We start from the raw sequence: 15,252 nt of genomic DNA, 5'->3' as shown, positions 1-15,252 counted from the left end.
GCAGACGCGAATGATATTACGTTTGTTTCATAGAAAATTAAGTTTTCGTGCGACTTAGGACAAATGTCGTAAAAGTTAAAGTAATTTAAAGCGGTAGTTTGAAATTTTATATTTCTTGATAGAAGATTTTTTTTAGATTGCAGTTATGATTCTAGATGTGGCCATCAGAGGTAACGTTGTTCCATCCTTGTACGTAGTAATTATGGATATAAAAAACATAACTTTAAGTCAGATTGTTCAAATCCGACTTCACTATCTAAAGAATGTGGCCCATGCATGGCAAGGTTGCTACCCTCAAAGAATTATGTCAATTAACTGCATTAATGTGTCAGAAATTGCTAAACTAATTTTGACAATTTGTAAATATTTCTTGAATGATAAAATGAAGGAAAGATTGCACATCTATTCGCACATGACAACACATAATTGTTTCACAAATATACCAGCTAATATTTTACCTGTTGAGTATGGCGGTACTGTTAGCACTATTCAAGAACTCATAGGTAATTTGTATAGAATTGAAGGATTTTATTTAGCAGCAATTATAAGGAAAAATAAACGCGTCGACTTTATACATATATATAATCACATAAAATCACATTTCAAATTATTACTCGAGCAACTTTTGCAGCTGATAACGATATAAGCGTTGAATCTTTACACATACATTTTTATGAATCATTCATGTTGTAAAACAAAATCTTTTACGTTTGCAGATTATTGGAAGAAAGTAATTGAAGAAAATCGCGATTGGTTTATCGATGATGACAGATATAAACCAGTTTCATGAAGAGAATTTAAACTTTTTGAATTAATATAATTTTGTTGAATTGTACATATATATAGTCTATGGTAAGTTTGTTAACTTTGTTTTGATCTTGATTCGCAGGTCGTAGACTACTTCTTAATACACTTTTCGTGCGCTTATTTCTTGTTAATTCAAAAAATATTATAAGTTCGAAATCAATATAGTAATTAAGGGTAATCAAATTCTCTTCTCTCTCATCTAATTACTTTTTAATTATTTCAGTTTCAAAATAAATTCTTGAGTTAATGATTGACATATAAATTTAGTCGATATAATTATTATCGACGAATACAATAGATTTTAATTTTAACCATTCTCATCTTGCTTTTGAAACCATCCGTTTGTTCTCTGAACAATTTAATAATTAATTAGGAGTTAATGATAAAATTCTGTGAAAATAATTTACATTTGCATCAAGTTGTATATAAAAAAGTAGTTGAATTATATTAATGTTAATAAATAGGAGCGATATATGGAAAGATTATTTCAAAATTTTTATATCTACTTACCTGACAATCAATCTCGCTTGTGAGATCTAAATATATGTGAAATAATATTACACACACACACACGCGCACGCACATTTGATCAAAGGTGATTAAGATAACGTGAAGCGAATAATGGTATAAGAAACACAAAAAAAACACTTATGTATTTCTCGTAGCTAAGGTCGCCACATCCATAGCGAATAGATCGTAACATACGTATACATACATACGTTACTGTTGCTGCATTACTCATACGTGAAGTATCACAAGATTCCTTTGCTAAATACATAATACAGAGTCCACTTCAGTCAATCGCAGATACGAGTATCTCCTCAGTAGGTAAAGTTCCGTGATTACTATCGTCATGATGACGGATTCTCAGAGTTACAACAGTGTTACATATAATTTGACAGTTGAGCAAAAGGAATATGCAGCGAAAGTTTTAAATGAGTCCGACGAGAATAGAGAAAATGCAATCGCGGAGATTAGATGTTGGATTCAAGAAAGTGATTTGCGAGCACGAACTGGTAAAAATGGCAATACATATTAATATAAGCATTTAGCAATCGCACTAAGAAATTTTTAAATGATATTCAATTATTCAATGTTACTTTGCATTTATATTTTACTATTTCCTGAACTAATTGTAAGACACTTTTTTTAGAAAAACTATAAATATTTTATAAATTTTTTTCTATCAACACTTCTGTAAACAAAAATTTTTAATAGTTTTAAATAAAACTAATTATACATTAATACAGTATAATATATTATTGTGAGTGTAAGAATCTGATGATTTCAAATACGCTGTCAATAAAGATATTTGTTCCTGTAAATATTCGTGATACATTTTGACACTGACAGATGTCAACACTCATATTTGCGCATATATGTGTGTGTATGTACGTGTGCGTGGCGCGTGCACGTTGCGTGTGCGTGAGTATTGGATAGATTTTGACATTGTTTAGTGCAAAATTATATTATTTACTTGCAATTAATAGGCACATTTGATATTGCAAAAAAATATCAAAATTGTATTATTAAATGTTTGCGTAAGAAAATATATATTTTTATCTCTTTCTCTCTTTTAAAAATAGTATATTAAAAAGATTCATGTAATATATTTTCTATCAGAAAGTTATTGGGGAAATTACCATTTCCAAAGCTTTAGCCTATGTATATGATATATAGTTTCAATTATAGCTTTTTATTTGAAGCGAAATTTCAATGTTTATATAGATGACTTCTTCATTTTGCAATTTTTGAGAACCTGTAAATTTAACATTCAAAAAACTAAGAACAGGATGCGAAATTATCAAGTGCAACGAGTTAAGGTACCGGAGTGGTTCGCGAATAGAGATCCGCTACAACCAAAACTACAACAATTGCTCGATTTGGGGTAACAATTATACACTATAACTCAAAATATAACGCTATAAGAGTGCTAAAATTTATGAAGTTTTACAATCAAATATATTTTCATGAAAAAAATTGTTATTAGTCTAATATGAGTCTACATGTAAATAATTGTTTCTCGGTTAATCTATAACTCAATTAATATATAAATAAAATTGTATTATTTTCTATTATTATTGTTATAAAGAAACAACGCACATTTCAGATTAACTCGGTAAATGACTCGTAACTTAATGATTTTTGCACTTTTATAATCATTATCATCAGTTTTTTTCATGATTTACTTGTCACTACAGCGTGCATTTATTTTTAATTATGACTTATTCTAATGTTTTTTAGTTAAATATTTTACATTATTAAATCATAATCAGTTCAAATAATAATTTCGGTCTCTAATAATAATTTTGAATAATTAATAAATAATTAGACAATCAGAATTTATATAAATTTATTAAAATATTTTATTAGTTTTATATAATGTACAGCAAAAGATATTTATTATTGTTTATATTAATAATTTATAAGGCTTTTAAATAAAACCAGAAACGTAAAAGGATGTAATATGAGGCAGGGTAAAAAGGTATAAATAAAAACAAGTTTTTTCTTTATGAAAAAATAATATTCTTAATTTTCAATTTCAATATAATTATACTAATAATTATTTTTGAACATTTATATTTATTTAAAACTTAGTTTTTATGATACAATAATTTCGAGTTTTATCGGCTAATAAAATATTATATGTATACATATATGTGTAAAGTATTATATGTATATATGTATATATGTTTGTCGTAAAACTAAATATAAACTTTTTAAAAAGATTTTATTAAAGTAATTTGTTTGCGTTTAGAATTTGTTTACCCTTGCGAAAGTTGGACAATGAAGGAAGAATGGTTATCCTTATACGTATTGTGCATAATCCAGACATATTTACATTTGCAGAAGTTTTTAAGGTATTATTAATATCATAACACTTGAGCGACTAATGTTACAAAATAATTTAATATTAATATGTGTTTTTCAACGGATGATGTTTTAGGTATCATCTATGACTGTAGATGTGTCTATAAGAGACAGCGTTGAAGCATCTTTGCATGGCATCGTAATAATTACAGATTTGGAACACATATCTTTACGTCATGCTATTCAACTCGGACCTCGCATTGCATTGAACCTAGTTCACGCGTTGCAAGGTTGTTATCCTATGAGAATTCAGTTGCTTAACTATATTAACACGCCAAAACATATTAACTTTTTTCTGACAATTATAAGATATCTTTTGAACACCAAACTGAAGCAAAGATTGCATATTTATACGCACGAAACGACACACGATTGTTTTAAAAATATACCAACTAATATTTTACCTGTCGAATATGGCGGCACTGATGGTACAATTCAAGAATTAACAGGTAATTTGTATACAATAAATGATCTTGTTTAGCAACAATTGCAAGGAAAAATACACGTGTCAATTTTTTATATATAGATATATATGAATTGAAATTTTCGTGGAATATTTAGAGGCAAACGCGAATGACATTACGTTAGTTTCATAGAAAATTAAGTTTTTTATTGGACCGATTATTGTGCACAGGGCACTGATATTTCTTCTACTAAAGTATTATACGATATAATACTATATATCAAGATGAAATGAATGTCAATTTGAGATTTTTAAATGGATGTCTTATCCTTTCTGTAGAAGCATAGGCGATAAAAAATATTGGAACGAAATTGGGAATCGAATCGAAATCCGACATCGAGATTTTATTGATAAAAAATGACGCACTATTTTAAATCATTATTTAAATATTTTTTACGGTTGATAATGATAAAATTTACATTTAAATATCTACATGATAGCTATTTATGTAATATCGACTCTTTACATTTGCAGAATATTGGAAGAAAATGATCGAAGATAATCGTACCTGGTTTATCAATGAAGAAAATTATAAGCCAGTTTTATGAAAAGAATTAAAATTCATGAATTTTATGAATTGATACAATTTCGTCCAATTGTGCATGTTTATTTTTTATGATAAGTTTATTTCACTTATTTTGATCTTGATTTATACAACGAAAATCGCCACCTAAAACATTTTTATTCCACTTTATAAATATATTTACACTGAATTTCTAATGTTGGACCATTTGTTGTGAAAAAACACTACTAACAGAAAAAATCAAATCTTGTTTGGTGTGAAGAAATATAGTAATATTTCTTATTAAAATATATATAGGTACTCAACCATTCAAATAAAATATCTAGTTGTATTGGATTTTGGGAATATAAATAATAATAATAATAAAATAGTTAAATTTTATAATATGCATCATATTTTTTCTTATATAATTTGCCACAATTCTCTATTATTATTACTTTTTTAAGAGAAAATAGGAGATTTAAGCATAAAATGAAGATACTTTCGAAGATGATATCCAAATATTTTTATATTTTTTTTTAAATATATATTATTTTCTGAACATGTAAAATAAACTATATAATGAGATTTTTACATTTTAGAGGTGATATAAAATATCAGAAAGAAGATAATTCCAAAAATTTTATGAAAAGAAAAGAAATGCGTATTTTTAACAAAAAAAATATGTATTCTAAGAATAGTATCTTACAGGATATTTTGTTTTAATTAATATATAATATCTTATAAGCGCATTAATAATTCCATACGATAAAATATAGAGAAACGTCAGAAAGTTTTGATATATTGCTCCAATTCATTTCATTATGATCTTTCTAATACATATGTTTTAAAGAAATAATAAATATAAATCAACACAAATGGGCATTTTTTTAATAGTCATATATAGTAAATATGTCAATATAACAATTACTAACGATCGACGGTTATTTTATATATAAGATCATATAAAGCTCTGAATATAATAAACACGAACACACACAAACATCATGTGTTCCAGTCATATACATATGTAACACTACTATAAACAGAGGTCGAAAAGTTGTAGCCAACATTACGGTGCGGACGCTATTCGTCTCTCGCTCTAGAGCAGAATAAATGTGATATGCGCATGTGTTGAAACCAAAATTAAAAACACGTCCAATAAGCCACGATTTACAGACGTGGCGGCGCATGCGTAGAACAGTAAAATCGTCTGCTATATGTGTCTCTCTTTGGCGTGTCTTTTGTCTCTTTTCCTTTTATGGATGTCACGCAATATAGCAGTATTACATATATCCAGCCAAGGTCGCGATATGCGTAGCGGAGATAGATATAGCAACATATACATACATACATACATACATACATACATACATACGTTACTTTCACTTGTACTACGCATGCGTGAATGATTTCATATAGTCGGTTGAGATATGACAGATGCTTCAGTCCATTTTGATCAATCGTAGATTCGAGTGCCTTGTCGTCAGGAGATAATATTTTATGACAATTACTCGATTATATCGTCACGATGATGTCTTCTCATAGTTGTAACAGTGTTACACATAACTTAACAATCGAGCAAAAGGAATATGCAGCGAAAGTTTTAAATGAGTCGGATGAGAATAGAGAAAACGCAGTTGCGGAGATTAAACGTTGGATTCAAGAGAGTGATTTGCGCGCAAGAACTGGTAAAAATGACAGTATATATTAATATGTTAGTAAAACACACCGAGAAATTTTTGAATGACGTTCAATTAATGAATGTTATTTGTTGATCATTTGTTATAGATTAATTAATTTTATGGCATGAAGATAGAGTTGATAGATATGTTAGTTATAAAATATTAAAATGAATTAACATAATATATTACGTTTAACATTATCAAAATTAGTTGCATTTGTTCTTGCACTGAATGAAAAGGTGTGTTTATTTTTTTTGTGAAGAAAGTGACAAGTTTACACAATTTTATTATACGAAATTAAAAACAAAGAAAAAAAATGATTTGATAAAAATATGTATTTTTTATGCAATTTGTATCGCATTTTTATCAAATTCCATTATTTCTTAAACTAAGTAATTCTCATTTTTACAAGCATACATATTCTATAGATTTTTCTTCGTAAATATATAAATTTCTGATAGTTTATCAAAGTATAATTTTAAAACTAATATATATTAATATACGATTTTAATACATGAGGTATCAGCTTTACTTTCTAAAAAGAAAAAAATTGAAATGTTGTTTTTATATATCTGCGTTGGTTACAAAACTACAAAAAAAAATGTTTTTAAGACTTGAAAATTAATGACAGAGTTTATCAGTATTTATGAATAATTATTTCTAAGTAGCAATTTGCTCTGACATGCATGTTCTGCGTTGTTTGCTTGTTAGGATAATTTTCCAACGATCTTTTTTACGTTTGCTTTGCAATAACAAAATACTTGTATTCGTTTTTTATTATACGAAGTGATGTGTTAAAGACTCATTTCTTTTATATTTATATGCATATATAGATGTATAAAAAGTGTTGAAATCTCTTAATACATACAAAAATATTTTCTAAAAGATTTTTTATTGTAGAATTTTAAGCAGCGTATATATTAGCAATATTACATAGCAATATTATAATCTTGAATAGTGTTCTCAAAATCACGTAAATATCTCATCTTGAAATTTTTAAATGGAAATCATAATCATAATTGCTAAGTAAGAATTTTATGATTCGAAATACAATGTAAAGCGAATGTGAAAAAATTGTTTTTGTAAACAGCTAGTACAATTTTACATCGAAAGATATCACACATATACAATATATGTGTATGTGGACATGTATACAATATTGTACCGATATTAACATTTTTTAATGCAAAGATATATTTAACTATTATTAAATGTTTACATAATAATTTTTCTTTTTTATTTTTCTTTTCTTTCAAATATAATTTAATAAAAGAAGTTATTAATATATTTTCTATTATTATTAAAAAGTAAATTATTAGAAAAATTGTTGTCTTTCCAAAGTTTTACCGCATTAGACATATGCCTGTATAATATATCCAGTATTATTTCGATTATGGTTTTTTTTTATATTTTTCTGTACAGATGATTTTTCCATTTTGAAATTTTTGAGAGCTTGTAAATTTAACCTTGAGAAAACTAAAATTAAGTTGCAAAATTTTCAAAAGTTGCGAGCTAACCTTCCGCAGTGGTACGAGAATAGGGATCCAATGCAGCCGAGAATGCAAGAATTGCTCGAGTCGGGGTAATAACAATTATTTTGAAATATAATTATAAGAGTACGAAAATTTGTAAGGCTCTACAGTTAAATATTTCGATAAAAACGCTATTACGATATTAATTGAAAACGTGTGAATATTTTACGTGTCTAATTTAATTTTTAAATAAAATTCTCTCCTTTTATTCTTTGTTATTACTGTTAAAAAAATAGCACATTTCGAATTAATTAAATAGATGACAAATTTATAAAAGACCGGTTTTTTTTATTATTATTATCAAAGATTTTTTTTATTATGATTTATTTACAAATTATTTTACTATACAACATGCATTTATTTTTAAAATCGCGATTTATACTCTGTTAAGGCTTAACTGTAATAATTTATCTTAATAATAATTGTAACTCTTTAAATAATAATACTAGTTTTTGTAATTAATAAATTGTTATATATTAGATTTTTTATTTAGAATTTCGAAATTGTTTATTTATATTGTATGACACTTATTGTTAGTATAATATTTTACGAGAAAGAAAGAGAGAAAATCACAGTTTTAATTTTAATAATAAATTCTATAGTAATTTTAAAGTTGATATTTTTATTAAATATTTTTTAGTAAGTATTCTTTGTTGAAATACTGTAAGATATTAATATTTTTTGAAGAAAAAAAATTTTTGAAATCTTTTGTTTCCGCCTAGAACTATAATGCCCTTAAGAAAACTGGACGATCAGGGAAGAATGGTTATCCTCGCGCGTCTTGTGCATAATCCTTTAAAATTTTCATTTGAAGAGGCGCTTCAGGTATCTGAAATAGCATTACATTTGTGCGACTTTTGACAAATGTCACAAAAGTTACAATAATTTAAAGCGGTAATTTGAATTTTATATTACTTAATAGATAATTTTTTTATAGATTTCAACTATGGTTCTAGATGTAGCCATCAAAGATCACGTTTCTTCATCCTTGTATGGTTGCGTAATAATTATAGATATGGGATACGTAACTTTTCGTCATCTTACTCAAGTGCGGCCTCGCCATTTAATGAATATGACTCATTCATGGCAGGGTTGTTATCCTTTAAGAATTAAATCAATTAACTGCATTAACGTGCTAGAAATTGCTACACCAGCTTTGATGCTTGGGAAATATTTCTTGAATAATAAACTGAAGCAAAGAGTGCACTTTTACACGCACAAAACAACACCTGATTGTTTTGCAAACATACCAGATGATATTTTACCTGTTGAGTATGGCGGTACTGATGGCACTATTCAAGAACTCATAGGTAATTTGTATACAATTGAAGGATTTTATTTAGCAGCAATTATAAGGAAAAATAAACGTGTCGACTTTATATATATATATAATCACATAAAATCACATTTCAAATTATTACTCGAGCAACTTTTGCAGCTGATAACGATATAAGCGTTGAATCTTTACACATACATTTTTATGAATCATTCATGTTGTAAAACAAAATCTCTTACGTTTGCAGATTATTGGAAGAAAGTAATTGAAGAAAATCGCGATTGGTTTATCGATGATGACAGATATAAACCAGTTTTATGAAGAGAATTTAAACTTTTTAAATTAATTTCGTCCAATTGTACATTTTTCAATGTATATTTTTTTCGATAAGTTTGTTAACTTTATTTTGATCTTGATTCACAGGTAGTAGACTACTTCTTAATACTTTTCGTGCGCTTATTTCTTGTTAATTCAAGTAATATATAAGTTTGAAATCAATATAGTAATTAAGCGTAATCAAATTCTCTTCTCTCTCATCTAATTACTTTTTAATTATTTCAGTTTCAAAATAAATTCTTGAGTTAATGATTGACATATACATTTAGTCGATATAATTATTATCGACGAATACAATAGATTTTAATTTTAATCATTCTCATCTTGCTTTTGAAACCATCCGTTTGTTCTATGAACAATTTAATAATTAATTAGAGGTTAAGGATAAAATTCTGTAAGGATAACTTACATTTGCATTAAATATAGTTAAACATAAAAATGTAGTTGAATTATATCAATATAAATAAAAAGAAGCGATATATGGAAAGATTAATTCGATAATTTTATATTTACTTTTCTTGACAATCAATCTTGCTTATGAGATATATATATATATGCACGCGCGCGCGCGCACATACACACACACATGCGCGCACAAACACACACCCACACACACACATTTGACCAAAGCTGATTAAGATAAGGTGAAAAGAATATATTTTATATATATAGTTACGTTCTATTTTAAATTATTACTTGAGCAACTTTTGCAGCTGATAAAAATATGAACGTTTAATCTATACATATATACATATATTTTTATGAACCATTTATGTTGTGTAACATGATCTCTTACGTTTGTAAAATATTGGAAGAAAGTGATCGAAGAGAATCGCGACTGGTTTATCGATGATGAAAAATATAAACCAGTTTTATGAAAACAATTGAATATGTATGTATATGTATACGAAAATATCATCAGAATAAAAATAGATAGACGTCAGTAATTTCTGATATATTGCTCAAGTTGACTAAGATCTTTCTAATGTACAATATATTTTAAGAAATAATAAATATAAATCAACACAACTAGAGCCTTTCTTTCTTAACGATTACAATCACACGTGGTAAATATTTTGATAACATCTCACGATCATTTATTACATTAATGATCAAAAGTTATTAAGCTTATGTAAAGCAATAAATATACAACGAAGACACATGTTCTAGACAAGGTCAGGTTCGCAAACACGTGTAGCGAAAAAATCGTAACATGTACATACGTTACTGTTGCCATGCTACGCATGCGTGAATAACATGATTCGCTTTTCGTCGCAAATAACGTAACACATAGTGCCTTCAGTTCACTACTGTTAGTCGCAGATGCGAATGTCTTCTCATTGACAGTAGATAAAGTTCCGTGATTACTATCGTCATGATGACGGATTCTCAGAGTTACAACAGTGTTACATATAATTTGACAGTTGAGCAAAAGGAATATGCAGCGAAAGTTTTAAATGAGTCTGACGAGAATAGAGAAAATGCAATCGCGGAGATTAGACGTTGGATTCAAGAGAGTGATTTGCGAGCACGAACTGGTAAAAATGGCAATACATATTAATATAAGCATTTAGCAATCGCACTAAGAAATTTTTAAATGATATTCAATTATTCAATGTTACTTTGCATTTATATTTTACTATTTCCTGAACTAATTGTAAGACACTTTTTTTAGAAAAACTATAAATATTTTATAAATTTTTTTCTATCAACACTTCTGTAAACAAAAATTTTTAATAGTTTAAAATAAAACTAATTATACATTAATACAGTATAATATATTATTGTGAGTGTAAGAATCTCATGATTTCAAATACGCTGTCAGTAAAGATATTTGTTCCTGTAAATATTCGTGATACATTTTTACACTGACAGATGTCAACACTCATATTTGCGCATATATGTGTGTGTATGTACGTGTGCGTGGCGCGTGCACGTTGCGTGTGCGTGAGTATTGGATAGATTTTGACATTGTTTAGTGCAAAATTATATTATTTACTTGCAATTTATAGGCACACATTTGATATTGCAAAAAAATATCAAAATTGTATTATTAAATGTTTGCGTAAGAAAATATATATTTTTATCTCTTTCTCTCTTTTAAAAATAGTATATTAAAAAGATTCATGTGATATATTTTCTATCAGAAAGTTATTGGGGAAATTGCCATTTCCAAAGCTTTAGCCTATGTATATGATATCTAGTTTCAATTACAGCTTTTTATTTGAAGCGAAATTTCAATGTTTATATAGATGACTTCTTCATTTTGCAATTTTTGAGAGTCTGTAAATTTAATATTGAGAATACTAAGTTCAAAATGCGAAATTATCAAGTGCAACGAGTTAAAGTACCGGAATGGTTCGCGAATAGAGATCCGCTACAACCAAAGCTACAACAATTGCTCGATTTGGGGTAACAATTATACACTATAACTCAAAATGTAACACTAACGTAAGAGTGCTAAAATTTATGAAGTTTTACCACCAAATATATTTTCATGAAAAAAATTGTTATTAGTCTAATATGAGTCTACATGTAAATAATTGTTTCTCGGTTAATCTATAACTCAATTAATATATAAATAAAATTGTATTATTTTCTATTATTATTGTTATAAAGAAACAACGCACATTTCAGATTAACTCGGTAAATGACTCATAACTTAACGATTTTTGCACTTTTATAATCATTATCATCAGTTTTTTTCATGATTTACTTGTCACTACAGCGTGCATTTATTTTTAATTATGACTTATTCTAATGTTTTTTAGTTAAATATTTTACGTTATTAAATCATAATCAGTTCAAATAATAATTTCGGTCTCTAATAATAATTTTGAATAATTAATAAATAATTAGACAATCAGAATTTATATAAATTTATTAAAATATTTTATTAGTTTTATATAATGTACAGCAAAAGATATTTATTATTGTTTATATTAATAATTTATAAGGCTTTTATAAATAAAACTAGAAACGTAAAAGGATGTAATATGAGGCAGGGTAAAAAGGTATAAATAAAAACAAGTTTTTTTTTTATGAAAAAATAATATTCTTAATTTTCAATTTCAATATAATTATACTAATAATTATTTTTGAACATTTATATTTATTTAAAACTTAGTTTTTATGATACAATAATTTCGAGTTTTATCGGTTAATAAAATATTATATGTATACATATATGTGTAAAGTATTATATGTATATATGTATATATGTTTGTCGTTAAACTAAATATAAACTTTTTAAAAAGATTTTATTAAAGTAATTTGTTTGCGTTTAGAATTTGTTTACCCTTGCGAAAGTTGGACAATGAAGGAAGAATAGTTATTCTTATACGTATTGTGCATAATCCAAACATATTTACATTTGCAGAAGTTTTTAAGGTATTATTAATATCATAACACTTGAGCGACTAATGTTACAAAATAGTTTAATATTTATATGTGTTTTTCAACGAATGATGTTTTAGGTAACATTTATGATTCTAGATGTGATTATAAGAGACAGCGTTGAAGCATCTTTGCATGGTGTCGTAGTAATTACAGATTTGGAATATATGTCTTTTCGTCATGTTATTCAACTCGGACAAGGCATTGCATGGAACGCAATTCATGTGTTGCAAGGTTGTTATCCTATAAGAACTCATTTGCTTAACCTTATTAACACGCCAAAACATGTTAACTATTTGCTGACAATTGTCGGATATCTTTTGAACACCAAACTGAAGCAAAGATTGCGTATTTATACGCACGAGAAGACATACGATTGTTTTAAAAATATACCAACTAATATTTTACCTTTTGAATATGGCGGCACTGATGGTACAATTCAAGAATTAACAGGTAATTTGTATACAATAAATGATCTTGTTTAGCAACAATTGCAAGGAAAAATACACGTGTCAATTTTTTTATATATAGATATATATATGAATTGAAATTTTCGCGGGATATTTAGAGGCAGACGCGAATGATATTACGTTAGTTTCATAGAAAATTAAGTTTTCTATTAAACTGATTATTGTGCACAATGCACTGATATTTTTACTAATAAAGTATTATATGATATAATGCTATATATCAAGATTAAATGAATGTTAATTTGAGATTTTTAAATGGATCTCTCTTTGTCCTTTCTGTAGAAGTATAGGCGATGAAAAATATTGGAACGCAATTAGGAATCGAATCGGAATCCGACACCGAGATTTTATTTATAGAATTACGCACTATTTTAAATCATTATTTAAACATTTTCTACGGTTGATAATTATAGAATCTACATTTAGATATCTACATGAGAGCCATGTATGTTTTGTAATATTGTTTACATTTACAGAATTTTGGAAGAAATTGATCGAAGAGAATCGTGACTGGTTTATCAATGATGAAATATATAAGCCAGTTTTGTACACAATAATGTAACAGGAGACCTAATTAATTCCACGCATGAAAGATGGAATTGGAACTGTGTGAAATTGAAAATACAACAATATAGTGATATAAAACTGTCAACGTGATACAATCGATGCAACGAGCATGAAATAAGATTAAAATTTTTTATAAAATGTATAATGTATAATTAAATATAGTTTCATGTAATTTTGTCTTAAATAGTGTATTCAGATTTTGTAAATTTATATAATTTATCGATATAATTTATTTCGCTCATTCCTGCATTTTCATTTTTCGTAATAAACTCGTGATAAATCAATTAGTTTCTCATCTTTATTTTAATTTTTATTTATAATTTATACGGCAAGAACCGAAGAACAAGAGAGAAGCGAAAGAGAGAGAGAGAGAGAGAGAGAGAGGAAAAGAGATAGAGAGAAATTGAGGATCAATTGAAATCTTTTTGTGTTTGTGTCTTTCCGTGTTTGCTTTCGTGGCAAGATTGAACATTTCTTTCTCCGGAGAATTATAGCTCTGCATTATTACCTGCTAGTCAAACAAAGGCCATTATTACATTGAAATTGGGCAACATGGTAATATGATTGATATCACTTGAAGGAATCCTGAGTACAGGAATTATAATTTGTTCGTTTTTAGAGTCGATTACTATATAACTAATTTAATTATTTTTTCCAAAAAATTTTTGTGGTCTGTTTTACGTTGTATACAAAAACATTGTATAAAATACATTGTTAATAGTTTAATAAAATTTCAAGCTGCCTACCTGAATCTTTAAGATCTTTTGACGCAAAATATCTTTTGCATACGTCGACTATTGAATCGTGTTACATTTTATATATTAAAAAAAAAAAAAAAAAAGTGAGACTGTATTATAACAATATTCTATCGACTGCAGTTTACGGTGCAAAAAACGCAACATCACTAGTGCGGCGCCGCGGCGATTCGGCAACGTGGTTGACGCACGACGACAGCGCGCCAGATATAATGAGATTTTGCCGGAAGTGCGTCGAAGAAAAGAAGCGAGAGGAGGGAGGGCCGAGGCGAGGCAGCCCTCCCTCCGGTCGACGTTCTCTCCGTCCGTACAGAAGCACAGTCTTCTCAGAGGGGTGCCCGCGCGGTGTCGGGCCCCCACGAACGAATCTAATTAAACGCTAAATTGTTATTTTAAGTTTAATAACAACCATAATGATCTCGCGCCCGAGCGGGGGCTCTGTTATTATCTAGATTGCATATTTTCTGGTAGATTAAGTTCCTTATAAGCGAAAGAAAGAGCTGCGCGTTCCCGACAAGCGGAGCAAGAAGGCCTCTTCGGACGAGCTGAATCGTGCCTGTCGTACAATGCGATGCAACGTCACTCGCAAACT

General features: G+C 27.8%; 3 protein-coding genes across 9 annotated transcripts in view; all 3 read left to right on the top strand.

Moving 5' to 3' along the window:
- Nucleotides 1-15,252, top strand: part of N (uncharacterized) — a 247,626-nt gene that overhangs the window by 161,174 nt on the left and 71,200 nt on the right. The window contains exon 1 of one of the 4 annotated variants that reach the window (XM_072906055.1): nucleotides 10,647-11,010. The exons of the other annotated variants lie outside the window; for them this stretch is intronic. Within the exon in view, the coding sequence (XP_072762156.1) occupies nucleotides 10,848-11,010 (163 nt within the window). The 5' untranslated portion in view covers nucleotides 10,647-10,847. Of the gene's footprint in view, nucleotides 1-10,646; nucleotides 11,011-15,252 lie in introns of those variants that run through there. 4 annotated transcript variants of the gene reach the window in all.
- On the top strand, nucleotides 368-4,986 carry LOC140673253 (retinol-binding protein pinta-like). 2 transcript variants are annotated; one of them, XM_072906098.1, is made up of 5 exons: nucleotides 368-503; nucleotides 2,536-2,695; nucleotides 3,566-3,668; nucleotides 3,755-4,127; nucleotides 4,616-4,986. In XM_072906098.1, exons 1-5 carry the CDS (start codon nucleotides 383-385, stop codon nucleotides 4,687-4,689), a joined length of 831 nt encoding a protein of 276 aa, XP_072762199.1. In that variant the 5' UTR covers nucleotides 368-382; the 3' UTR covers nucleotides 4,690-4,986. The 2 variants fall into 2 exon arrangements, with proteins under 2 accessions (XP_072762199.1, XP_072762200.1); XM_072906099.1 differs by lacking the exon at nucleotides 368-503 and adding an exon at nucleotides 1,539-1,823 and having other exon boundaries at nucleotides 4,616-4,983.
- On the top strand, nucleotides 5,989-14,088 carry LOC140673256 (retinol-binding protein pinta-like). Of its 3 annotated transcripts, none has more exons than XM_072906102.1 (5): nucleotides 5,989-6,334; nucleotides 11,725-11,884; nucleotides 12,760-12,862; nucleotides 12,949-13,321; nucleotides 13,815-14,088. In XM_072906102.1, exons 1-5 carry the CDS (start codon nucleotides 6,175-6,177, stop codon nucleotides 13,898-13,900), a joined length of 882 nt encoding a protein of 293 aa, XP_072762203.1. In that variant the 5' UTR covers nucleotides 5,989-6,174; the 3' UTR covers nucleotides 13,901-14,088. The 3 variants fall into 3 exon arrangements, with proteins under 3 accessions (XP_072762203.1, XP_072762204.1, XP_072762205.1); XM_072906103.1 differs by lacking the exons at nucleotides 11,725-11,884; nucleotides 12,760-12,862; nucleotides 12,949-13,321; nucleotides 13,815-14,088 and adding exons at nucleotides 7,751-7,910; nucleotides 8,583-8,685; nucleotides 8,798-9,170; nucleotides 9,384-10,497 and having other exon boundaries at nucleotides 6,010-6,334; XM_072906104.1 differs by lacking the exons at nucleotides 11,725-11,884; nucleotides 12,760-12,862; nucleotides 12,949-13,321; nucleotides 13,815-14,088 and adding exons at nucleotides 7,834-7,910; nucleotides 8,583-8,685; nucleotides 8,798-9,170; nucleotides 9,384-10,497 and having other exon boundaries at nucleotides 6,207-6,334.

The sequence above is a fragment of the Anoplolepis gracilipes genome, chromosome 14 (assembly GCF_047496725.1).
Source record: "Anoplolepis gracilipes chromosome 14, ASM4749672v1, whole genome shotgun sequence".
NCBI classification, from domain to species: Eukaryota; Metazoa; Arthropoda; class Insecta; order Hymenoptera; family Formicidae; genus Anoplolepis; species Anoplolepis gracilipes.
The sequence above is the reverse complement of the archived record's forward strand: the minus strand, read 5'-3'. Positions and strand labels throughout refer to the sequence as shown.

Bases quoted from the DNA above. Each gene is read 5' to 3' on its own strand.
- LOC140673253 (XM_072906099.1), top strand. From the start codon at position 1,661: ATGATGACGGATTCTCAGAGTTACAACAGTGTTACATATAATTTGACA. The intron at 2,696-3,565 runs GTAACAATTATA...GTTTGCGTTTAG, and splicing joins CAACAATTGCTCGATTTGGG to AATTTGTTTACCCTTGCGAA. The intron at 4,128-4,615 runs GTAATTTGTATA...TTACATTTGCAG, and splicing joins TACAATTCAAGAATTAACAG to AATATTGGAAGAAAATGATC.
- LOC140673256 (XM_072906102.1), top strand. From the start codon at position 6,175: ATGATGTCTTCTCATAGTTGTAACAGTGTTACACATAACTTAACAATC. The intron at 11,885-12,759 runs GTAACAATTATA...GTTTGCGTTTAG, and splicing joins CAACAATTGCTCGATTTGGG to AATTTGTTTACCCTTGCGAA. The intron at 13,322-13,814 runs GTAATTTGTATA...TTACATTTACAG, and splicing joins TACAATTCAAGAATTAACAG to AATTTTGGAAGAAATTGATC.